The following is a 26,748-nucleotide window of genomic DNA, read 5'->3' as shown; positions in this document are numbered from 1 at the left end:
ATTATATTTATCTGAGGGCACCCAGTAATGTTCATTTTTAAAAGCATCATAAATATTTGCTATTCAATGTGTAGCCCATGGACCACAGCATAACAGTCACCAGGTGCTAATTAAAAATGTAAAACTGGCCCCCTGAACCAGAATCAGTGTTGTAGCAGAACTCCTGGGTGATTTGCATGAGCATTTAATTTTAGAAGTACTGTGCTAGGTGATTCTCATGTGCAGTCTAGTCTGAGAACTACTGACGATGGGTGAAGATGGTCATTGCATAATCAGTAGTAGCATCTGCAAGTGCTGTCTCTGGGTGGTGACTCCTCATCATACCCTCAACACCAGGGATGGATCCCGCTCATTTACTGGGAAGCAAAATTCTGAGAAAACAGCTGTATGATTTCCCCTAGATGTTTCTTCCCACTGTAATGCCAGTACATAAAATCCATGTGTGAAAGCTATTAAATGTGGTTGGATCAAACAGCACCAGCAGGGTGAAAGTCTTAGCAGGTGGACTCTCCGTTATGTCTTTGATGAAGGAGCTTCCCACATCTCTTGGTGGTTCTCCTCTGCTTTCTTTGTCAGCTTTGAGACACACGGAGGTGTATTAGTCAGGGTTCTCCAGAGAAACAGAACCAATAGGAGATTGTATCTATATCTATTGTTATATATCTATAAACACAGTTGTATATCTCTATTACCTGTATCAGATGTATCAGTGATAAGAGTAGTGTTATCTGAGGTGCTCCAACATTTTCCATGGGTACAGTATTACATTCATAAATCTGTAACAAAGTGACAAATTCAGTGCTAAATGGTGAAGCTAGTGAGTTCTTGTTTTGAGAGCATTTAGTAGGAGTAGATATTCTAACAGGAGTTTTCTGTCTTTAGTTTTCATTATTACTGTTATTTTAGAGAGCGGGGGGAGTGGGAGAGAGGGGCAATGGGAGAGAGAGAGAGAGAGAGAGAATGAGAAAGAGAGAATCTGAAGCAGGCTCCATACTCAGCATGGAGCCCAAAGTGGAGCTCTATCCCACGACCCTGGGATCATGACCTGAATTAAAATCAAGAGTCAAACACTGAACCAACTGAACCACCAGGTGCCCCAGGAGTCTGCTGTCTTTAAAGTTGAAGGAATGCATGTCTCAGCCTGAAGCACAGCCAATGAATATTTATGAAACACTGGCTACATCCAGGCACCGTGCCAGGTGCTGGCACTTCTGCAGTCATGAAGGCAGACATGACCTTTCCTGCATGAAGTTTACAGTCCACTGGGGAGGACAGCTATACACAATCCCCTGGGCATTTAGTGCTTTAGGGACAAGCACAGGATGCTGTGGAAACATAGCAGCAGGTTCTCACTTGGTCTGGAGGGGACAGGAGAGGTATAGCTGAGTAAGTGACATGTAATATGCCTGAAGGATAAGTAGGGCAAACCAGATGAAGAGGGAGCAGGGGGAGGAAGATGCTAGGCAGGGGGGACAGCAAGTGCAAAAGTCTGGAGGCAAGAAATTGTGACTTTCAAGTGCAGCATTTTTGGAGAGGTGAGTGTGAGTGCCACACTGGGGCCAGGTGAAGCTGGTGGAAGTAGGCCAGGGTCAGGTCATGAAGCACCTTTCGTGCCTTTGAAAGGAATTTTGCCTTTATCTTAAGAGCAATGAGAATCTATGAAGACTTTAGGGAGAATGATGATCAGATTTTCATCTTATAATGCCACAGTGCAAACAAAGGATATTAAAGGAGATTATTCAAGCATGGATGCAGGGAGATGAGTGAAGAGGCTGTTCCAATATTGCAGACATGATGTTAGCCCAGCCAGGGTAGTGATGGTGGAGATAAGGAGTGGATGAATGAGAAAGAGATTTACATGGCAGCATCTTAAGGATGTGTTGACAGATTGGATACTGATAATGAGAGAAAGGAGGGAATGAAAGAGAACTCAGGTGTACGACTGGTATACCTGGATTCCTTTTTGGTGAGCTATGGGGACCTACAGGGGGAGGGAATTGGGACTGGGAGATGGCCAGGGTAACATCATATGTTTCTTTTGGGATCTGCTGAGCTTTAAATGCATGTGATAAGTCTCAGGGAAGATAATCATTAAGTAACTAGGTTACAAAGTCACCTACACCTGAGGATTAAATGGTTATCAAATCCATTAGAGTAGATGAGTTTTTCTTGGTGGTATATGTAGCATTGTAAGAGAATAGTGTTTAGGAGAAAGCCCTGGAACATCAACATGAAGAGATTGACAAAACAGAAATCAATCAGAGTTACGGAGGATGCCTGGTCAGGTAGATATGAGGAAAACGAATATATGTGTCTCAGAAGGTAATGGATAAGATTGTTTTATAAAAGTTGAGATATTGTTACATGTTAAAGAGAAGTGAAGAAAAGTCATTTCCAATCATAGACATTCTGACTGTAGAGATTTGGAGTATAGGAATGGTAATTATTGTGATGAGAGTGATGTAAAGTATCTTTGCAGAGCACCCAGCAGGCCATGTATCATAGAAATATGTTCATTTTTAAATTCAGGTTTTAATGGACACTATAATTTCTTCCTAAAATGCTGAAGACAGAGCATGACAGGAAAGAATCAAACTGTTGTCTTAGAATTCCTCCTCCTGGGCCTGCCCATCAAGTCAGAGCTGCGAGACCAGTTCTATGCCCTGTTCCTGCTCATGTATGTTACCACCATCCTGGGGAACCTACTCATCATCGTCCTCATTCGCCTGGACTCCCGCCTCCACACGCCCATGTATTTGTTTCTCAGTAACTTGTCCTTCTCTGACCTCTGCTTCTCCTCTGTCACAATGCCCAATCTGCTGCAGAACATGCAGAGCCAGGTCCCGTCCATCCCCTATGCCGGCTGCCTGACCCAGATGTACTTCTTCCTATTTTTTGGAGACCTGGAGAGCTTCCTCCTGGTGGCCATGGCCTATGACCGCTATATGGCCATCTGTTTCCCCCTGCACTACACCACCATCATGAGCCCCAAGCTCTGTCTCTCCTTGGTGGTGCTGTCCTGGGTGCTGACTGCTGCCCATGCCATGTTGCACACCCTGCTCATGGCCAAGTTGTCCTTCTGTGCCGACAACATAATCCCCCACTTTTTCTGTGACATGTCTGCTCTGCTGAAGCTGGCCTGCTCTGACACTCGAGTCAATGAGTTGGTGATATTTATCATGGGAGGGCTCATTCTCATCATCCCATTCCTACTCATTGTCATGTCTTATGCACGGATTGTGTCCTCCATCCTCAGGGTCCCTTCTGCCAGGGGCATCCGCAAGGCCTTCTCCACCTGTGGCTCCCACCTCTCTGTGCTGTCTCTTTTCTATGGGACAGTTATCGGCCTCTACTTGTGCCCTTCAGCTAATAATTCTGCTGTTAAGGAGACTGTGATGGCCGTGATGTACACTGTGGTCACCCCTATGCTGAATCCCTTCATCTACAGCCTGAGGAACAGAGACATGAAGGGAGCCCTGGGAAGAGTCTTTTGTGGAAAGAAAATTCCCTTCTCTGTATGATGGTAACATTTGGTATTTTTACATATTTCTATCTAGTAGATATAATAATATTGGAATATTATCCCAGATTTTTTTCCCTTACCATGGAAACTTTCTGCTAAAATCACATACTAAATTCAATATGTAAAAGAGATGAAGTGGAGGTGTATAGTTGAAGGAGGGAAGAGAGGTCTTGGTGACCTGCTGGCTAAGCCTTCTCTTTGTGTTTCCTCAGTGATCCTGAAAAAGTGTACTTTAAAAACTCCTGTTTTAAATGATCTTCATGCCTTATAGTCTTTAACTAATTTATCATAGGAGACTATGTTTTTTTTAAGCCCGAACTCTGCTTTGATTATGGTATAATTTAAAAATAATTCTCTATATTCTTAGGTCAAGACTAAATAAGCTCCACCATATCCACCTCCCAGCTTCCCTCTAAACATCTACTACTTACCTCTCTCTGCACAAGATTCACATCACTTTATCTCTCAACCTTTTCCCCCTCTTACTTATTTTCATGTCTACTCTGTTTTCTGATCTGGTCTGACCTGAAATGGAGTTTTCTAGCCCTTTGCTACAGGAGTGTATTTTGTCTTTACCTGGGAATAACTAATACCCAGGGGACCTAAAACTGATTTCCCCAGGAATGGCGAAAGAAGCTGGAAGCTAGTAGACAAATTCAGAGTTTAAGGATACCTCTTTTCTGTTTGATATTTTGGACCTTATAAAAGAACTTTATATCTGTATGTTTACACTACCATCACCCTCATGACAATTCCAAGGATTGGGGTAGATATTATTACTGTTTCACAGACTGAAAAATATAGCATTCAATTACTTGCCAAGTCACACAGTATGTCAACTGTTGAATCTATGGAAGATCCCAGACTAAGTAATTCTATAATTTCTTCTCATATTCTTTCACTTTAGAAAGAAGGGGAGCATCCATTAAAAACAAGACAAAACAAACCTCTCTTAGCTTCATTTATGGTATGGACTAGTTTTCCAACCTTGGTCCATATGTATCTTCAGCTGTCCCCTTAAGTTATGGCATCCAAACCCACCACTTTGATCCTCAGGTATGTTCTGGTGACTTCCACATCTCTATCTGAAGCCAAGACTCTTCTCAAGAGTTCCAGACCATTATTCTCATCTATCCATTGGATGTCTCTACTTGAGGGTTTATGAACACTTCAAGCTCAACATGCACATTATTAAACTCTTTATGTTCCCTCAGGTCTGCTCTTTGTCCTTTATTCTACATCTTGATTTCTGATGTCACCTTCTACCCAGTTACCTTAACAGCCACCTATGTATATGTATATATGTTCATAAAAGTCGATTATCATTTATATAATCTTGCATTATACATTTTCATTTAATATTTCATTTCTTGAAATATTATATTTATGAGGTAGCTAGCTAAGGTAACACTAGTTGCTATACTGGATAAATTCTGAAATCTCATTGCCATCATACAACAAATATATAGTGGCAAGAAAAAGATTAAATTAATGCACTTCCATCTGTAACAAAAATTCCATTAAAAAAGACAATGAAAAATAGATCCTGTTCTCAATAGCAATGGGAATTATGTGCAAGAACATAAGAAGAAAACTTTAAAACTTTACTGAAAGATATAAAAGAATACCACAATAAGTGGACATTTACAGTGACCCAGGATGCCTCATTTTAAACAGCTTTTGAGGAGTAAATTTTATACACTAAAATCAATCCATTTAAAATTGTGCATTTTGATGAGTTTTGAAATGTCAATATTTTAACAATATCAGTTCTCCTCATATACATTCAATACAATCTAAATCAAATTCTCAAAGGAATTATTTTAGTGGAAACTGACAAGTTTATGTTGATGTGTGTTTGACATATTTGACCACATAAAAATAAGAAACTTATCTAGGAGAAAAGATAACACAAACAAACTTGAAAGAGACGTGACAGTTACATGTCTAACAGACACAATATTAAAATTCAGAATATACAAAGAACACCTACAAGTAATATAAGAATAAAATAAACCGAATACCTCAAATAACCAAAGCAATCTTGAAAAAGGAAAATAAAACTGGAGGCATCACAATTCTAGATTTCGAGTTATATTACAAAGCTGTAGTGATCAAAACAGTATAGTATTAGCACAAAAATAGATAGTCAAGTCAATGGAATAGAACAGAAAACCTATAAATAAACCCACAATTATATAGTCAATTAATCTTCAATAAAAGAGGAAATAATATACAGTGGGAAAAATACATACAGTCTTTTCCCACAAATGGTATTGGGAAAACTGGATGGCAACATGCAAAAGAATGAAACTGGACCACTTTCATACATCATGCCCAAAAATAAATCCAACATCAATTAAAGACCTAAATGTGAGACCTGAATCCATAAAAATCCTAGAAGAGAGCGTGGGCAGTAATTTCTCTGACATCTGCCATAGCAACGTTTTTCTGCAGTATGCCTCCTGAGGCTAGGATAATAAAATAAAAAATAAGCTATTGGGACTACTTTAAAATAAAACGCTTCTGCACAGTGAAGGAAACAATCAACAAAACTAAATGGGGGAAGATATTTGCAAGTGACATACCTGATAGAGGGTTAGTATCCAAAATATATAAAGAATTGATACAACTCAACACCCAAGAAACAGATGATCCAAAAAATCCCCAAAACACAAAAATGCAAATAATCCAGTTAAAAAATGGGCAGAAGACGTGAACAGACATTTCTCCAAAGAAGACGTACAGGTGGCTAACAGACACATGCAAAGATGCTCAACATCACTCATCATGAGGGAAATGCAAATTGAAACTACAATGAGATATCACCTCACACCTGTAAGAATGGCTAAAATCAGAAACACAAGAAACAAGAGTTGGTGAGGGTGTGGAGAAAGAGGCACATTTGTGCACTGTTTTGTGTGTTTTTTAAAAAATTTTTTAATGTTTATTTATTTTTGACAGAGAGAGCATGACCTGGGGAGGGAAGAGAGAGAGGGAGACACAGAATCTGAAGCAGGCCCCAGGCTCTGAGCTGTCAGCACAGAGCCTGACATGGGGCTCAAACCCACAAACTGTGAGATCATGACCTGAGCTGAAAGTCGGACACTTAACCGACTGAGCCACCCAGTGCCCCCACGTTTGTGCACTGTTAGTGGGAATGCAAACTGGTACAGCCACTCTGGAAAACAAAATCAGTGTTCCTCAAAAAGATAAAAATAGAAGTATTCTATGATCCAGTAATTGCAGTACTGGGTATTTCCCCCCAAAATACAAAACACTAATTCAAAGGGATACACATGTACCTTTGTTTAAAGCAGCATTATTTACAACAGCCAAGATATGGAGGCAACCCAAGTGTCCATTGATAGATGAATGGTTAAAGAAGATGTGGTGTATAAACACAATGGAATATTATTCAGTCTCTTAACTATAGAGAATAAACTGATGGTGAACAGAGGGATGGGGGAAATAGGTGATGGGGATTAAGGAGTGTACTTGTCATGATGTGCACTGGGTGATGTATGAAATTGTTGAATCATTATATTATATACCTGAAACTAATATGACACTGTATGTTAACTCTACCTACTGGAATTAAAAGAAAAACTTAATAAATAAAAAATATTAACAGAAAATTCATAAAGAACAAACAGTATGAGTATGAAAATATTCAATTATATTGAAAATTATAAAGGATAATACAGTGACCAACTCTGTGCCAACATTATACATTTTCAAATATTTGTCAAGTTTGTTTCAGATCTTGATTTTTCTTTAAAAAGCAAACAAACAAACATACAGGGGAGCCTGGGTGGCTTGGTTGGTTGAGTGGCTGACTCATGGTTTCAGCTCAGGTCATGATCTCACAGTTCATGAGCCCTTGGTCGGGCTCTGCGCTGATGGCCTGGAGACTGCTTGGAATTCTCTTTCGTCCTCTCTCTCTCTGCCCCTCCCCTGCTGTGTGTGCTTTCTCTCTCTCAAAAATAAATGAATAAACATTGAAAAACACACATATATAGTTAGTCTACCATATATACTTGTTCCAAGTCTCAACCTCATCTTGTGTCCTAAAGCATGGTAAAAACACATGTTGTGTTATAATTTTACTAAATAACTGCTGATGCATAATAAAAAGAATAAACATAATTGATAAATTTATAAATGACTGAATTTCTATTTTATTTTTTAAAATTTCTATTTTTATAACAAGATGCAGGGATAGAGATTTTAAAGATGAAATCCTATGTCATTACACCTGTGACATTTAAAACAAAAGCTCCAGGGGCGCCTGGGTGGCGCAGTCAGTTAAGCATCCGACTTCAGCCAGGTCACGATCTCGCGGTCCGTGAGTTCGAGCCCCGCGTCAGGCTCTGGGCTGATGGCTTGGAGCCTGGAGCCTGTTTCCGATTCTGTGTCTCCCTCTCTCTCTGACCCTCCCCTGTTCATGCTCTGTCTCTCTCTGTCCCAAAAATAAATAAAAAACGTTGAAAAAAAAATTTAAAACAAAAGCTCCAGGCTTAATTTCAAATTAGTTTGTTTTTCTTATACTCCATCCATTGCTCAAATCTGTTCATATTTCATTTGTTCATATTTACATCCAATATCAAACTCTCTTTTCCTCACTCCCTCCCCCCCTCTCCCTCTCTTTTTTCTTTTCTGTTGGAAAACAAGAAGCCAGGGGCACCGTAAGAATGTCCTGAAGGAAAAGGACAGAGCAGCAAGGAACTGAAAGCAGTTTCATTCCCAGGTGGAAAGCCACAGGGACTGCTCATCCCCTCCAGGAGGACATCATATGGGCACCAAGCCAGGGATAAGAATGTTTTGTCTGGTGCCAGACATACTCCTGACCCAGTATGGAATACACTGCAGGTGCATGACCTGTCCAGATGCCAAATGCCATGTTGTATGTGCTCACTGTTATCAGACAAATTGCAAAAATATGCTCGAGCCAGGGGACCGGTGCTTCGGCTCCTGGGGAGTCTTAGCCCCCTGCTTTGTAATTCTCTCGTCACTGCACCTTTAGGCCCTGTCTCTCTTCCCTTTTCCTTTCCTTCCTTCTTTTTAAAATGACTGATCTGTGTTGAATCACTATGTTGTGCACCTGAAGCTACTATAACACTGTATGTTAACTAACTGGAATTAAAATAAAAACTTAAAAAATAAATAAAATGACTGATATATTTGAGATAATTTTCAGACATCAAAGCACATAGCCACTATATTCTGCATTCAGGATCTCCTAGAAACAAGAACATTTTCATACATAGTTACATTATCGCACTTAAGAAATTTAACATTAATATACATATATTTAATACAATCTACATACAAATTTCCCAATGAAAAAGACTTGGTTTTTATTAGAGATTTGTTAACATACAATTCACATACTATACCATTCACCCATTTAAAATATACAATTAACTATTTTTTATGTATTCACAGAATTGTGCAACCATCATCATAATTAATTTTAGAACGTTTTCATCACCCGCCCCCCCAAATCCCATTAACAATCACTACCCATTTTTCCCTAGAAATCACCAATCCATTTATGTCTCTATAGATTTGCCTAGTCTTGATATTTCATATAAATAGAATCATATAATATGTGGCTTTTGTGATTGGCTTCTTTTAATTGGCATAATGTTTTCAAGGTTTATCCATATTGTGTATGTATCAGTACTTTATTGCTGAATACTATTCCATTGTATGGATATATCACATTCTCTTTATCCAGTCATCAGATGATGGCAGTTTCCACATTGGGTCTATTGTGAATAGTGCTGCTATGAACATTCATATACAAGTATTTTTTTTTTATAACTTCTGTTTATTTGTTTGTTTTTGGTAAACACGAGGGGTGGAATTGCTGGATCATATGGCAGTTGTACGCTTAACTTTTTTGAGGAATCACCAGACTGTACCACTCGCCTTCCTCCTTCCCAATGACCCCCATCGTCTACCCTCCTCCCAGAGCATGCACTATACCTCAGCCACACTGAACTTCCTTTATTTTTAAAAAGCTCCAGGCTCTCTCACATGAGTTTTTCCATATACTATTTCCTCTCTAGATACTTTTATTTTCTTTTTCTGGAAAACTCCTCAGATTCGCTTGAATTTCCTTAAAATACAAAACAAAACAAAATAAAACATGTCTCCTCTGACCTAACAGATAAAGGTGTCCTTGATATGTGCTCTTATCACATCTTTTATTGCCCCTGTGAGGACATTTGTAATGCTTGGTAGGAGCTTGTTTAGTTGCATGTCTGCCGGCTAGACTATAAGCACTTTGAGGGCAGGCAAAGAGAAATACGTGGCTCAGAGCGTTGCACATGGTAGTTACCCAGTAAATATCTTTAGAAGGAATGCATTAATGATGTAATAGATTAAGTATTTCCTGGGTGGGTCAACACAATGCTTGCTATCATGGAGTTTAAAGCCCACCTGAGAAGAGAAGGTTGGTATAAATGGAAGCGGTCATTGGACAACATCTAATAGCGGTGGCCAGCTGCCACAGTATTTGACTCTGATAACTATTGTAGAAGGCCAGATCCTGCAAAAGATAGAGAAGGGAGATATTAGTGTGGGCTTTAATGGTTGGGGAAAACTTTCCTGAGAAGATCAGACTTAGAGTGAACCCAGAGTTCTGTCTCAGGGTTTAGAAAAATGCAGACGCAAGGGTGGGGGCAAGCACTGGGTTTGATACTAATAAGTTTCTTTGGGACCCAGGGATCCCAGGAGTCAGGCCATTATAGAAGAGAGTCAGGAGACAATGGCAGAGACTCCAGCCTAACATGTATGATGGAGAAGTAACAAACAGGAAGCAGGTTCTGGAGCCACACTCAGAGAAGCTGGGTAAGCTGGGAGGGAGTTCAGAAGAGGTAGTTACTTTAAAATCCCGTGCAACAGATGTTAAGATTCCATAATTCTGTAGTGCAGTTCTTGCAGGATGATTTAGAAGTCGTCAGCTTCATTGTTTTCCTCTCTCAACAGTGATTCCCGTCTCCAAATGTAACTGGGAATCACCAGAGCTGTTGTTAGTGGGAAAAAATAAATTGTATGTTTGTGGAGTCCTTTATCCTTTGCAAGTGCCAGTCATTCCAAACCCACAGTTCTGTAAGGTGTGTAAGATTCACTGATGATGGAGTGTAAGGTTGCAAAAGTTCAGCAGTTTGCCAAGGTTACTAGCCTGTAATGATGGAGTCTGACTTCTGTTGGTTCCTAAATATCTTGCTTGGGACTGAGGTAAACAGGGTATAAGAGACCATTTGGGGAACGCCTCTCCATGAAGCTGGCTTTCCTTACTCTCCACAGAGTTATCCTAATATTAATATCTTTAGCTAGGGATAGATTCAACTCATAACTTGAGAGGAAATCCTCACTATTGGGTTCCAAATATTTGTCCCTTCTGGGCCAGTAGCTTCTTCTATCCCACAGTGCTCCTTTACCTTTTCTCTACCTGTACCAACATGCTGGGCTCATGGGTGAAAGGGAGATGAGGGCAGGGGTACTTGGGAAAACACTGCATCCTCATCACAGAACTTGATGATGACAGTGGTCTTACTAATACCACACTTCGTCTCAACTTACCTTGGCATGATAAATTAGGTACTGCTGTGTTTCTATTAAGCTGATTAGGGAATTCAGACTAAGGGAGATTAAGCTTCTTGGCCAAGGTCACAAAGCAGGTATGGGGGTAGTAAGGTGACCCCATGCTGCCTGGCTCCAGGGCCCACCACTTAAATACTGTAAACACACACTGGGGTCCTCCCAGCCTCAGCCACGTCAGCTGCTGTCCCCAGAATGTCCATTTCGTTCTTACTCTCTTCTAACTCTTGCTTCCCTGACTAATGTCTCCTGAGTCAATCAAGTCTTAAAAGGGAAAAGAGACAAGCTTTTCACGTGGGTTGGGGTAGCCATTTTTCCAGTAGTTCCAGTGTTAGGAACTACAGTGTTGGGGTCTAGCGCCTGCAGATGATGAGAGAACATCTATTGACTTCTAATCTGAAGCAACTCAGACCTTCGTGTCATTCTGCAGTTTGGGCAGACCCCTGGTTCTAAACAGCCCCCAGGCTGAGACGGGTATGCAACACAGGCTCAGATCAGTCTGGGCTCATCATTTCTTTCCCTACACCCACTGAGGTGGGTGGCTGAGAGGGTGTGTAAGCCGGGTAGGCGGACAAACAAATGGGTTTTCCTTTGGAGTAGGAGTGCTGGGTGCAGACCAGCGAGAAGGATGCGGCTGCTGACGGGTAGGTGGGGGTAGAGCCGCCACTTGGTTTTGTACACGCCTTCTTCCAAGTAAAGCTCGTGGAGGGGAAGCTCAGGAGAACAGCTGAGTGCTCAGGGTTCTGGTGGCCCTTTGATCTGTTTACGTCTCAACTGCTCCCTGGCTACAATCTTCTTCAGCCTCAATGGTGGACTCACAAGGGGCACAGACCCCATGAAGGTGAAGGAGAAAGCATTGTGGGGAGGCTCAGATTAGGGGACTTCACTGCTGTGCTTGCTGTGGTGACCAGACCTTTGCTAGAGTTTTATCTCCCCCTGTGTCTGGCCCCATTGGCTTCATTAGGAGACTGCCTCAGCAAAGTCTCCCAGTTACTTAATAGGCCAGCATGCCTGGGATGATGTCTAGGTTTGGGTTGTGATCAAGTGTTTCATGTCTTTTTTTAATTTTTTTTAAATGTTTATTTATTTTGAGAGAGAGAGAGAGAGAGAGAGAGAGAGAATGAGTGAGAATGAGTGGGGGAGGGGCAGAAAGAGAGGGAGACACAGAATCCGAAGCAGGCTCCAGGCTCTGAGCTGTCAGCACAGAGCCCGACACGGGGCTCGAACTCGAGAACTGTGAGATCATGACCTGAGCTGAAGTCAGATGCTTAACTGACTGAGCCACCCAGGCACCCCTAAGTGCTTCATATCTTAATATCCGGGACCCATCTGTGTTCCTCAGAATTTGTTGTTTACACTCCCTTCCACCCTCCCAATGTCCATGTGATCTAATTTTTTCTTCTACGAATTTGAGAGTTTTCTAGTGCTTCTGGGAGAAATGGACCATTTATTTTCTAGGCGGGTCTCTCCATAGCTTGTGTTACATGAGAGTCAGTTACTCTGATGAACTTTTCCTCAGTCTGATTCCCACTGATTCATATGATCCAGTTCTCAAAACTTCTGGCATGCCAAGGCACCATTTTCCAGCACTCCTACTCACTTTTTTTTTGTTTTGTTTTGTTTTGTTTTTTACATTTTGTTGTAATTGGCTACAGAGTATGCCATAGAGAAGCTATACTTTAGATCTGTATTGTTCAATCTGGTAACCACTAGCCACATGTTGCTATTGAGCAGTTAAGTGTGGCTAGTTCCAATTGAGATGTGCTGTATGTACAAAATCCACACTGGATTTCGAAGAAAATAGATGTGTGAGTTTTTAGCGTACAGGTATTGATTATGTGTTGAAATGATGGTATCTTGGATATCTTGACGTTAATAAAATATGTAACAAAGATTAACTTCACCTGTTTCTTTTTGCCTTTTTATTTTCTTTTATTTTTTTACATATAATTTTTTAAATGTTTTATTTAGCTTTGAGAGACAGAGAGAGGCAGAGCATGAGCAGGGGTGGGACAGAGAGAGAGGGAGACACAGAATCTGAAGCAGGCTCCAGGCTCTGAATTGTCAGCACAGAGTCCGAGTCAGGGCCCGAACCCATGAATCATGAGATCATGACTCGAGCTGAAGTCAGACGCTTAACCAACTGAGCCACCCAGGCACCCTGCTTTTTGCCTTTTAAATTGTGTTTATTGAGGGGCGCCAGGGTGGCTCAGTCAGTTGAGTGTCCAACTTTGGCTCAGGTCATGATCTCACGGTTTGTGGGTTCGAACCCCACATCAAGCTCTGCACTGACAGCTCAGAGCCAGAGCTTCAGGTTCTGTGTCTCCCTCTCTGCCCCTCCTCTGCTCCCATTCTCTCTCTCTCTCTCAAAAATAAATAAATGTTAAAAAAATTAAAAATAAATAAAAATAAAACGTGTTTATTGAAAATTTAAAATTGCCATTTTATTTTTATTTTTTTAAATTTATTTTTAATTTACATCCAAGTTAGTTAGCATATAGTGCAACAATGATTTCAGGAGTAGATTCCTTAATGCCCCTTACCCATTTAGCCCATCCCACCTCCCACAACCCCTCCAGCAACCCTCTGTTTGTTCTCTTTATTTAAGAGTCTCTTATGTTTTGTTCCCCTCCCCATTTTTATATTATTTTTGCTTCCCTTCCCTTATGTTGATCTGTTCTGTGTCTTAAAGTCCTCAAATGATAGAAGTCATATGATATTTGTCTTTCTCTAATTTCGCTTAGCATAATACCTTCTAGTTCCGTCCACATAGTTGCAAATGGCAAGATTTCATTCTTTTTTTTTAATGTTTACTTATTTTTGAGAGAGAGAGAGAGAGAGAGAGAGAGAGAGAGAAACAGAGCATGACCAGGGGAGGGGCAGAGAGAAAGAGGGAGACACAGAATCTGAAGCAGGCCCCAAGCTCCGAGCTGTCAGCACAGAGCCCCATATGAGGCTTGAACCCACAAACCATGAGATCATGACCTGAGCGGAAGTCGGAGGCTCAACTGACTGAGCCACCCAGGCTCCCCTTGATTTCATTCTTTTTGATTGCCGAGTAATACTCCATTATCTTCTTTATCCATTCATCCGTTGATGGACATTTGGGCTCTTTCCATACTTCGGCTATTGTTGATAGCACTGCTATAAATTGGGGTGCATGTGCCCCTTCGAAATAGCATACCTGTATTTCTTGGATAGATACCTCTTAGTGCAATTGCTGGGTCATAGGGTAGTTCTGTTTTTAATTAAAATTGCCACTTTAAATGTGTTTATTGAAAAGTTAAATGTGTTTATTGAAAATTTAAAATTATATTGAAAATATAAAATTTAAAATGCTCACATTTGTGGCATATATTTTATTGCCAGTGGACAGTGCTGCTTTAGATTAACCACCATGCTTCATTCTGATTGCCTCCAGAGTCTTGAGGATTTAAAATTTCTACCATTATGTATGATGTTGACTCTCGATAAGTTAGATCTTTTTATTATGTATTTTTGGGAATTCTCAGAAAAATGCCCTATGTGTGTCCTGAGACACCCTACTTAATGGTTGTGTTTCTTCTTAAATTAGTCAAAACTGACCAACTATTTTTTCTTAAGCAAGGGCACTGGTGTCTTTAAGTGTCCTACAAAAAAAAAAAACAGGCTTCATATTTGCAATGAAGTAGGAGAATATGCAGAGATTGTAAATCTGTTCAGAGTCCCTTTGGTTTAAAAATAATACAGTACTTGCTTCCTATATTGTCCCATCAGTGTCTGGAACAGGGCAAGATGAGAGTGTGTTTGATGTCCTCATGGTCTGCTCCGAGTAAAGCTGTTGAAGGTATGAGAACAGTCTGTGCCGATGCCAGCAGTCACCCAGTGTTGCTAGCAGAACTTGATGGTAAACGTAGGGCAAGCAACCCACTGTTGAGTTCCGAGGCCCTGAAAGTATTTGAACAGTTGAAGAAGCCTTGCTGGGAGCAGTGTGGTTGAGACCTGGCATTACAGTTAATGGGGAATTAAAGGAGAACAAAATCTTTTGATAGGATTAAATCTCTTGATGGAGTCCTATGATTTCCATTTCACTGTGATCTAGAGAATGAAAGTATGCTCACATCTGGAGAGGGGACACAATCCAATTTTGGCAGATCCTAGCACATTATATTAAGGAAGTAATCTCTTATTTTATTCTGAGCTTTGATCAGGAATTGGTATTGATATTTTTCAATTGCCTTTTGGCTGTGGTTCATTAATACTAATTTTTTTAATTAAACATTAGCTTTTTTTCAAATATGAAAATTTGGAATTATTAGTGTTTTAGGCTTTTCATATCCATTTCTATAGGTGGAATTGTTCTATAATTCTATTTTCATGTCTTTCCCCCCCCTCTGTTTCAGTAAATTATGTAGCTTTCTATTTAATTTTAGGCTCTGGAATGCTTTATGTAGAGCCTGGGGATTATCGTTCCTTGAGAGTTTGAAAAATCCAAAAAGCTTCCTGGCCCAATGATTTTTTTTAATTGCAATATAATTTACATGTAGTGCACAAATCTCTGTGTACAGCTCGCTGAATTTTACACCCATGTAACCACTGCACTGATCTAGATACAGAACATTTCTATTATCCCAGAAGTTTTCCTATGCCCTCTCCTAGTTAGTACCCATGCATGTCCAGAGGTAACCACTATTCTTATTTCTATCATCATAGATTAGATTTGCTAGCTCATGAACTTCGTATGAATGGAATCAACCCACGTTTTTTTGAGTCTGGATTTTTTAATTCAACGTAATGTTTTTGATATTTATCCATTCTGTTGTTTGAATCATTATAGTTCATTCTTTTTCATTGCTATATAGTACACCATTAAAATGAATATGCTACAGTTTTTTTTATCTATTCTCCTGGACACTGGGTTTCTCAGTTTTAGCTCTTATGACTTGAGCTTCTTTGGAAAATTCTATTAAACATGCTTTTGAGGACATTTGTTTTCATTTATTTGGGATATTTCAGGAATGAATTTTCTGGACTATAGGGTGAGTGAATGTTAACCTTTAAGAACTGCAAACAGTTTGCTAAGTGGTTTTACTATTTTATATCCTTATCTGGGATATATGAGAATATTAATCACTAAAATTTGATATTGTCAATTTTTTCATTTTAGCCATTCTAGTGGGTGTACAGTACTATCTTATGATCTTAATTTGAATAATAATGTTGGGCATCTTTTTATATGCTTATTGTTGGCTTAAAGTAATTTATTATAGATACTTATTTTTTTCAGTTTGTTTCGTATTTGTTGGTCTTTGATTTTTTCGACTTCTTGACTGTTTATTTTAATGGTCTCTTCAGATATCATGTATATTTATTATTGAGCCAATTTTTCAATTTGTTTTTGTTTAGCAAATGTCTCATCCAGATTTTCACATTTATTTCAGACATTTTAGGAAAACTTAAAAATTTGTCTCTGTAACTGTATCCTTTTTTTTATTCCTAATCTTCTATACTTATTTTTTAATTGGCCAGTTTTGTCTATTGTGTTGACCTTTTGAAAACAAAGCTCTCAAATTATTTTATCATTTTACTGCTTTTATGTTTTCCATTTTGCTAATATACACTTTTAAGTTTATAAATTTCTTAATCCTTTTTATTTGAATTTTTGCCATTCTTTTTTCTATCCTTTTCAGTTTAATACTTTATTTTTTCCTAGCTTATTAGTAAAAATGAGGCATAGATTTTTCTTTTTCCACGATGATTCTGTGTGTAGTATGTTCCTTCTCAATAGAGCAGTGTTACTTTGTTCTTTGATGTAAAAATCATTTAGTAGAGGCTTAATATCCAAGTATATCACATGTTTGTTATTAATTTGTCATTTTACTGCACTACCTTCAAATAATGTGGTCTCTACAACTTCTCTTTTTGGACCATAAGTTCTACAAGAATTTGTGGTACTTTATTGTCCTTCATGCAGTTGCTAGAATCAACAAATGTGGTGATACCATCAACTACCATCAAATCTACAAGTAGAAAACTTGATCTCACAGTGATCAAGGTAGACACAGTCCTGGCCCTCACGGTGGGTCGGCTCTGGAGGCTACATCCTGTTAAGCAGCCCTGGTGATATTTGAGCTCATAACTCCTTATTTAGAAGACCGGGGCTCTAATTGCCTGGCTAGGGGGGGAAAAATGAATGCCAGCCCATTGGCTTTGAGGGATCCACAGAGACAAGAGGGGAAGCCCGCATTGGTCATCTCTCATTTCTTGGGTAAATATTGGTCATATACTTGTTTTTTCCTCTCCGAAGTTAATTATTATTTAAAACTTTTTAATGTTTATTTATTTTTGAGAGAGAGAGAGACAGCAGAGTGAGGTAGGGGGTGGGGGCAGAGAGAGAGGGAGATGCAGAATCCAAGCTGTCAGCACAGAGCTTGAACTCGCGAACTTGAACGCGGGGCTTGAACTCGTGAACTGCGAGATCATGACCTGAGCCAAAGTCAGATGTCCAACGAGCTGGGCCACCCAGGTATCCCTGAAGTTAACCATTTCATTTAAATCATCAGATCTATTGGCAAAAAATTACATACGGTACTTTTTTAAAGTTCTCTCTCCTCTGAATCAGTGATTACATCTGACCTTCCTGCCTTCCTGGTGGCATTGCCAGGTCTGCCATCTCTGTTCTTGTGACCCACTGATCATTCTCCCACCCTTCCTCTGCCTGCACCCCCCACCCCCAGCTCAAGGAGATCTCTTTCTGGTTTGCTGGGAGGAAGCTTCACTTCACCTCCCAATTCTAGTCCAGACATTTTTTTTTCTTTACCGGTAAATTCTGGCTTCACTCTGGAGCTCAGGCTTTTGGAAATAAAAGCCAGGAAAACTTGTGAACCATTTCTGCTTTCCTGCCACGTCTGTATCCTGAGGCAAGGAGCATAGAGCTAACTATCTATTGAATGGGAAGAAGTGAAAGTGAAGAGCGAGGAAACAAAACCTTCTAAGAGTAATATGTCAAAAATTATTCTATCCATGTTTTTTGAGGTATTCACAAATTGAGAGAGTTCAAGGACCCTTTAATTTCCCACTCCTTGAACTGGTTGATTTGCACCACAAGTTTTGTGGTTCCCGGTGCTTTTGTGCACCTCTACCACAGAGAGGACCTGACCCTCTTGCTGTGTCCTCTGACCAAGAGAAAATGGTTGTATTTATGGATATTCTGAAGCTGACTGTAGGCATCTCTCTTTAATTATCAGATGTGTGAATAAAAAACATTTCCTCCCCCATAATGCTTTACTCTCAGAACTCATTCTGTCTGTGCTGCCGTCTGTAGGACTTTGTCTCAGTAATACCTGCTAACCTGCAAAGTGTAACCAGTTCTGGAAGCACTCCCCACTAAAAGTCAAGCTCCAAAGTTAGACTGTTGGCTGCAGTCCCAGATCTGTTGCTCAACAGGTGTGGGACCTTGGACAAGTTACCTACTGAGTATAAATATCAACTTTTTAAATGTAAAAACTGAAGAAAATAGTACCTATCTCATAGGGTTGCTGTGAAGAATGAATGAGTTAATACATATTATACTTTCATCCTAGTGGAAGAAGTACTGAACTTAACCCTTATGACTTGTGGGTATTTAATTAAAAAAATTAAGATTTCTTTTTGAAAATTCTGAAGTGTGTATATATGTGTGTATATACACATACGTATTCACGCTGTCATGCAAATTATTTTTAATTTTACAAAGGTAGGACAAAATCAACATGAAAATGGGAAACTAAAGTGTCATCTCAGAGTTCCTCCTCCTGGGTCTGCCTATTGAGCCAGGGCTGCGGGACCAGTTCTATGCCCTGTTCCTGCTCATGTATGTTACCACCGTCGTGGGGAACCTGCTCATCATCATCCTCATTCTCCTGGACTCCCGCCTCCACACACCCATGTATTTGTTTCTCAGTAACTTGTCCTTCTCTGACCTCTGCTTCTCCTCTGTCACAATGCCCAAACTGCTGCAGAACATGCAGAGCCAGGTCCCGTCCGTCCCCTATGCCAGCTGCCTGGCCCAGATGTACTTCTTCTTGCTTTTTGCAGACTTGGAGAGCTTCCTCCTGGTGGCCATGGCCTATGACCGCTATGTGGCCCTTTGCTTTCCCCTGCACTACACCACCATCATGAGCCCCAAGCTCTGTCTCTCCCTGGTGGTGCTGTCCTGGGTGCTAACCACTTTTATCTCTTTATTGCACACGCTACTCATGGCTCGGCTGTCCTTCTGTGCTGATAATGTGATTCCTCACTTTTTCTGTGACATGTCAGCTCTGCTAAAGTTGGCCTGCTCTGACATTCAAATAAATGAAATGGTGATATTTATTTTGGGAGGGCTTGTCATTATTGTTCCATTCCTGTTGATCTTTTTATCCTATGCACGGATTGTGTCCTCCATCCTCAGGGTCCCTTCTGCCGGGGGCATCCGCAAGGCCTTCTCCACCTGTGGCTCCCACCTCTCCGTGGTGTCTCTCTTCTACGGGACAATCATTGGCCTCTACTTGTGCCCTTCAGACAACAATTCTACTGTTAAGGAGACTGTCATGGCCGTGATGTACACTGTGGTCACCCCTATGCTGAATCCCTTCATCTACAGCCTGAGGAATCGGGACATAAAGGGAGCCTTAGGAAGAGTATTTTCCAAATGGACGATTCAGCTTTCTCTGGGACAGGGACTCTAAAGACTAATGTATGTTTTCAAACAGTAGGCATAATATTGACAATGAGTAGTATTCCGTAAAGTCTAGTAAGCACCAAGCTAATGCAGCCCAGGGGGTTTTCTCATTGTCACTAGGGGTGGGTCCATCTCACATCCTGGGTTTACCACAGAATCTGGGGGGTGATGTAGCACAAGGACTGACATGTAGTGGACACTTGGCAATTATTATTCAAATTTGAATAAATATCACTCTAACGCTAGTGTTTACTGCACTCAGAGAAAGTACAGTAGTTTCTAATTCTCTAATAAATAAATCCAAATTTCTCAGCCCCTTCAGTGCTTTGCTTCTGCCAAACATGTTTATTTCATGAAGAATGTCTTCCAGTTTATTATGTACTGCTTTTGTAATTTTTTACTCTCCAAGGATCATCATTTATTCCATTGCTTACCTATTTATTTAGTTTTTAATCTTCATTTCAGGTGTTGGTTGATTCACCACTTTAATGATCATACCCGAAATTGTTTTTTCCTTTGATTTATCAATCACTTGTCAGTTAATGACAGACTGCTTCTTTTGATAATATCTATATTTTGGATGAAAATTTCTCTTTTGAATTAAAATCATATTATATGGAATGAGCCATATGATTCTCTTATGAATTGTTTAATTTATAGACAGTAAAATGGTGGCCCATACATAGCCTAAAGTAGCACAAATAGTGACAGAGGGTTAGAATCTATTTATGACCCCCAGGTAGATTTTTTTCCTCTGAAATATTACACTGAAATTATGTGATGCTTTCTTTGTTTACTTCTTTTCAAGTATATTTTCAGTGTCTTGAAGACAGGTGCTCTCTTATCTCTTCAATGACTACTTCAGTGCCTTGTACTTGCTAGATGGACAATAATAACTGATTTGATTTGAATACATTTTCATATGTTTCTTGAAATTAAAGTGTGCCTTAAAAAAAAATCTCACCTTTTAAAAGAAGTCTTCCTAATAATGCCAACTTTGACTTCCTTTCTTCTTCAAAAATTTTTATTGACTACAAAAAGAATACATTCTCACTGGAAAATTATCCAAACAACAAAGAAATAAATAATAAACTGTAATGGAAGGTTCCCCCAAATTCTGCCCTCCCCCATAAAAGCAGTTAGAAGTTGGGGAATATTCTATGTACATAGATAATTTCTGTGTAGACTAACATTACATATAATAGCATTAAATTATACACACCATTTTCTCAGGTTGTTATATAAAATATATTTTGAATTCATCATTTCATATAAAGACATATAATGATCTTAGAATCTATACAGTGCTTGTTGAATGGATGTATTTACTATAATTTATTTAAATAATCTTCTTGGTAAACACTTGGGTTGTTTTCAGTTTTTTATGATTTTGAAAAATACTTCAATTTTATTTCCTCATCCATACGTTTCCTTGTGGACTTATGCTGTATTTCTAAGGACACGTTCTTAGAAATGGGTGTACTAGATCAAAGGATATGAACAGGTTATAAGTGGGTAGAAGTTGTCAAATTGCCTCCCAGGAATTCTGCTAAGGTAAATTCCTTCCAAAAGTGAATGAAAGTGGCTGGTTCTTTACATGTTCCCAACTCTGGATTTTTTGTTCTCAAAATATTCATCAAAATATGATATTTTACTATTTTTAAATTGAATCTTTGTATGTATCAGTGAGCTCAAACATCTCTTTATATTGATTAGTTACTTTTCCTTGTGCATGTCCTTAGCCTTGAGTCGATTTTCTTTTTTCTTATGATCACATGATCTATCTTGTAGGCAACATTTCCCTCAGTCTGTTATTCATCTTTTGAACTTGGTAGTGATGTGTTTTTCCCTTACTAAGATCATAAACTTCAAAGTAGACAAATAAGTTGATTTTTACTTCATGATTTTTTTCTTCCACATGCTTGGAAATGGCTTTTCTATCCCCAAATTATTATTATTATCTCATTCTTTTTTCTAGCTCTTGTACAGTGTTAGTTTCCACATCTCTATGCTTGATCCACCCAAAATTTTGTTTAAGGCCAACTGTCCTTTTTCTTTTTTCCCCTTCCTCAGCAAGTGAGTTGTCTCCACCTTCACAGGTATAAAAAAAACTACCTTTACAATGTCTTAAGTGCTCACATATACTTCCTGGGCTTATATTATTATTATTATTATTATTATTATTATTATTAATTTCTGGACTTATTATATTGAGGCCATACTATGTATAACGGTACATTTTAAGTACCTTGTGTGACAAGCCCTCTTCTATATTCTTCTCTTCCAATACTTTCCTGACACATTTATCCTTTCAGATATACTTTAGATCTATTTTATTAAATTACAATTTAAAAAATCTGTTGGGAAATTAACTTGAGTTGCACTGAATTATTACATTGATTTGTGAATTAGAGTTGGCTATTTGTACAGTTGTCTTACAAACTATAAATAATGAATACCTTTCTATTTATTCCAGGTTTTCATTTCTTAGTTGAATTTTGTAGGTGTCTTAACCTAGTATATTATTACATATTACTTTCTACATTTAGTCCTAGGTATTTTACATTGAAAAAAAAAATGTTGGATGGGGTCACTATTATGTTTTTAGACAAGTAAGTTTTTTGTACATAAAAGAGTTACTGATTGTTTTGTATATCATTTTAAAAATATTACACCTTACTAAATTCTCTTATTGTTTTCTAATAAGGATTTCAGTTACCTGTCTTGGGTACTGAAGATACACAAAGTTAACATCAGGATTGGTAAGTATACATATTTCTTTCAAATACTTAGTTCTGTTATTTCTTTTTTCTAATGTATAAAGAAGATGTGTGTGTGTGTATGTGTGTGTGTGTGTGTGTGTGTGTGTGTATACATGTATGTATGTATATATACCATGGAATACTACTTGGCAATCAAAAAAGAATGAAATCTTGCCATTTGCAACAACATGTATGGAACTAGAGTGTATTATGCTAAGTGAAATAAGTCAGTCAGAGAAAGACAAATATATGATTTTACTCATATGTGGAATTTAAGAAACACAACAGATGAACATAGGGGAAGGGAAGGAAAACTAAGATAAAAACAGAGAGGGAGGCAAACCATAAGAGACTCTTAAATACAGAGAACAAGCTGAGGGTTGCTGGAGGGGAAGTTGGTGGGGGGATGGGCTAAATGGGTGATGGGCATTAAGGAGGGCACTAGTTGGGATGAGCACTGGGTGTTGTACGAAAGTGATGAATCACCGGGTTCTACTCCTGAAACCAATACTACACAGTATGTTAACTAACTTGAATTTAAATAAATAAATTTTAAAAGAAGGGGGAAAAAAAGAATAATGTGAAATAATAGTGATTCTAAGGAGAGCCCAGATATTAGTGTGAGGCCCTGCTCTTTGTCCTTCAATAACCAAATGGGGGTATAGTAAAATCTTCAAATAGTTTTGGATATTGGAGGCCACAGTGAACTTTCCCTCCTTGTCTGGTGGTACTCTGGGAGAAGCCACTTTGCAGAAAAGCCCACCACTACACGGCCATATCATGACAGCTCTGGTCTACGGAAGAGTGTCTGAAATCCCACACAACATGCGCATGCACATAAACATGAATTTTTGCAACCATGTTGGGCCATGAAGATCTGAAAAGTTCTTACGTACCCTGTTGGAGCCCTGCTGGAGTTGAGAGCTAGTGTGTCTCCAGAGGCTATCAGGATAATGAGTAAGGGGACCGTGTAGCGGCAGCTAAAGTCAGAGCCCAGAACCAGATGGAAGACGTTGCTGCGTCTAACAGAATCAGTCAGCGGAAACAGTAAGCCCTAAGAAGGGCATCAACTCCCTTCTCAAAAGAAAAGACATGTATTATCCATGCTGAGTGTAGTCGAGGTCCAGCAACAGTGGACCTTAGCAGAGACACCCCTCCCGAAGTCGAGAGGATACACAAGCCTCAAGAATCTGGAAAAGGTTTAACAAAATCAACACAGAGAAACCAGGAGGAAGGAATTCATCAGTATGAAAGTAAAAGCTTGATGGAGTTGAAAACCAAGAAGCAAAAGAATGATAATAACTAAATGTTGGTTCTTTGGTAATATGAATAATAACAGATAAAATGGCACGTAAAATAAGGCAACAAAATAGAAAAGATACAAATAAGGAACTCTGGGAGTGAAAAAGAAGCAAAATTAACAGTTAAAGAGGCAATCTTAAAATCACAAGAATACTACTGAAATAAAATAAATTGAAAATACAGGCACAGTTATATTTTAGGAACTTATATATTACTAAAATATGCTCAATATTATGAAAAGAGTCAACTACAAATTATTGAAGTAGATAAACTGCTTAGTCTTAACAGCTTTGGGAAGCCCGCTTGGTTTCTCTAGGCCTGTTTCCTCTCTTGTGCAATGAGAATAATATCTTCCTCCTGGAATCTTGTGAGATTTAAGGCAGACATACATGTAGAGTACTTAGGACAGCGTCTGGCACATAAGTCCTCACTAAAAGTTATCTTTTATTATTTTTATGACAAGGATATCATTACATCATTGTGATAGTGAAACATTGGGAAAGTATAACCATCAATAAGAGAATGGTTAAACTCTGGAATATCACAGTATAGGGTTCTATACCATGAAGTTAAAAGTGAAAAAGTTCCATCTATTGTGATAAGAAAAGATCTCCTAGACTATTGTTGCATGACAAGGGAAATTACAGAATAATATGTAGAGAGTGAGAAGATCTATGTGTCAAAAGCAGGGAGAGGAAGGCAAGGGAGGTATTGAACTGGTAACTGGGATGGGGGTGGAGGTTGGATTGAGTGATAGTCAAGGAGAATTGTATCTTCATCTGTATTTTTGAACTCCTGCCATGAAAATGATGGACATATTGTCTAGGGAATAGAACTTAAAAATAATTTTTTGAATACTTAAAATAAAAACTAGGTCTTTCCTGAAGTTTCCAGAAAAGGAGTCTGAAAAGAATGTGGTCTACACTGCAGTGCCCTCTCCCCCCACCCCACCCCCTGCCAAAAAAAACCTCCTTAAAAACTCTTGCATCTGCACTGCTTCTCGGCTTTCCTCTCCATCCACTAGACTGCTGCCATATCACACTCTTCCCCCTTTCTCTACAGAAGCTACAAGGCTCTTTCCTTGGTCCCCTGCTTGTTCCCTTTCATTTTTCCAAAATTTACAAGTAGCTTCTATTTCAAACATTCAGTCAAGGCAGAAATGAATTTAGCTTATTGCTATGTGCCCATCTCTGTAAAATAAACACATTGTCACCTTTGTTTCGGGTCTGATTTTTAATTTAACCAGAAATAAGATGCTACAGGACCAATATTGCTAGTGCTTTGGGAAGCTAGAAAAAGAGGGGCGTGTTCTTTTGTAATCTTTCTTATCATTGAAATGCCAGTGAACCAGGACGTTCCCTCACACCTCTTGGGGTGCAGCCCTCCATCTGAGCCCCCTTTTCAGGGCGCCCTTGACCTCCTTGTTGCGAAGGCTGTAGATGAAAGGGTTCAAGGTCGGTGTGAGCACAGCATAGACCACGCTGGCCAGGCGGTCATAGAGGGCTGAGTAGGCGGAGGACGGCCGGAAATAGACGGAGAGGACAGAGCCGAAGAAAAGCGACACCACCACCAGGTGGGCCCCGCAGGTGGCGAAGGCGCGGCGCCGGCCCCCGGCCGCCCGTACTCCCAGCACCGCGACGAGGATGCGCGTGTAGGACAGCGACACGAGGAGCAGCGGGGTGAGCACCACGGCCAGGCCCTCAGAGAAGATGGCAGCCTCCGCGGTCGCCGTGTCCGAGGTCGCCAAGCTCAGCATCACCGTCATGTCACAGAAGAAGTGGCGCACAGGGGCGGGGCACGGGTAGGAAAGCGCCGAGATGAGCAGCGTGTGCAGCAGCGAGTGCAGGTGGGCCACCGCCCAGGACGTGGTCACCAGCGCCGCGCAGCGCCCGGGCGTCATGACCGCGCAGTAGTGCAGGGGGCGGCAGATGGCCACCGCGCGGTCGTAGGACATGGCTGCCAGCAGGTAGCTCTCGGTGATGCCCAGAGCCACGAAGAAGTACATCTGGGAAAAGCATCCCTGGAAGGACACGGCCTGGCGCGGGTGGAGCAAGCCGGCCAGCAGTCTGGGGACCGTGACAGTGGTAAAGCAGACGTCCACGAGGCTCAGGTGACCCAGGAAATAGTACATGGGGGAGCGGAGGGCCCCATCCGACCTCACCACCACCACCATGGCCAGGTTGCCCAGGGCATTGAGCAGGTAGACGCCGAGGAAGAGCAGGAAGAGCAGCGGGTGGATGTCTGTTCCATCCACCAGGCCGAGGAGGAGGAATTCTGGGGCCGTCGTGAGGTTGGCCAGGGCCATGGAGCGGCCAGAGAGGCGGGGGCGCTGAGGGGGCAGATGAGGAGCAGGCCTAAGTTCTGGCACCTTTCGGTAGGCTTCTGCATGTGCGGGTTCCGTATCCTGTTTTTAAATTTACGCTTGCTAAAAAGGCTTGGAAACCACACTGCCCACCCAGTAATCCTCATTTCATGAAGAAACTCAGTATCTGAATCTCAGTAGGGTGTCCTAAGGTAGCGGGTAGTTTCAAGCTTGGAGTAGAACAGACCTGAGTTTGAGATCTGGCTCTACCACTCAGGTGCTATGACCGCTCTAAACCTCCATTTCTTCTTCTTTCATTGAAGAAAATACTAATAGCTACCCATGGAGTTGTTGTGAAGATAAAGTGGGTAATAAGTGTAAAATACTTAGCGCAGCACCCAGCACCCAAAACTCTTGCCTATCTACCCACCTCCCTGCCACCCGTCTATTTATCTACCATCATTTGCATAGTCAAACAAGCAGTTGAGGCAGAATTGGGACCCAGGCCATCCGAACACCAGTTGAAGTTTCTTCATAAAACCCCTTATGGCATTTGCCATTTGTT

General features: G+C 40.2%; 3 protein-coding genes and 1 long non-coding RNA gene across 4 annotated transcripts; 2 read left to right on the top strand and 2 right to left on the bottom strand.

The window, feature by feature from the left end:
* Positions 1–391: 391 nt before the first annotated feature.
* LOC125926910 (uncharacterized) lies at positions 392–10,076 on the bottom strand. The gene is made up of 3 exons (XR_007459194.1): positions 9,974–10,076; positions 693–776; positions 392–576 (listed from the first exon to the last, which is right to left on the bottom strand). It is a non-coding gene; the product is annotated as an uncharacterized LOC125926910 (long non-coding RNA).
* Positions 2,479–3,600, top strand: LOC125926909 (olfactory receptor-like protein DTMT). Its single transcript, XM_049636812.1, has one exon. The coding sequence runs from the start codon at positions 2,577–2,579 to the stop codon at positions 3,519–3,521; it is 945 nt and encodes a 314-aa protein (XP_049492769.1). The 5' UTR covers positions 2,479–2,576; the 3' UTR covers positions 3,522–3,600.
* Positions 10,077–18,861: 8,785 nt separating the features above from the next.
* LOC125927664 (olfactory receptor-like protein DTMT) lies at positions 18,862–19,900 on the top strand. Its single transcript, XM_049638158.1, is given in 1 exon segment — positions 18,862–19,900. A coding segment is annotated over 1 exon segment (957 nt). The 5' UTR covers positions 18,862–18,867; the 3' UTR covers positions 19,825–19,900.
* Positions 19,901–25,108: 5,208 nt separating this feature from the next.
* Positions 25,109–26,186, bottom strand: LOC125926907 (olfactory receptor 1L6). The gene has a single exon (XM_049636811.1). It carries the CDS (start codon positions 26,184–26,186, stop codon positions 25,242–25,244), a length of 945 nt encoding a protein of 314 aa, XP_049492768.1. The 3' UTR covers positions 25,109–25,241.
* Positions 26,187–26,748: the final 562 nt, after the last annotated feature.

Source organism: Panthera uncia, chromosome E1 (assembly GCF_023721935.1).
Source record: "Panthera uncia isolate 11264 chromosome E1, Puncia_PCG_1.0, whole genome shotgun sequence".
Taxonomy (NCBI): Eukaryota; Metazoa; Chordata; class Mammalia; order Carnivora; family Felidae; genus Panthera; species Panthera uncia.
Note: the sequence above shows the minus strand (reverse complement) of the source record. Positions and strands in the feature narration are given on the sequence as shown.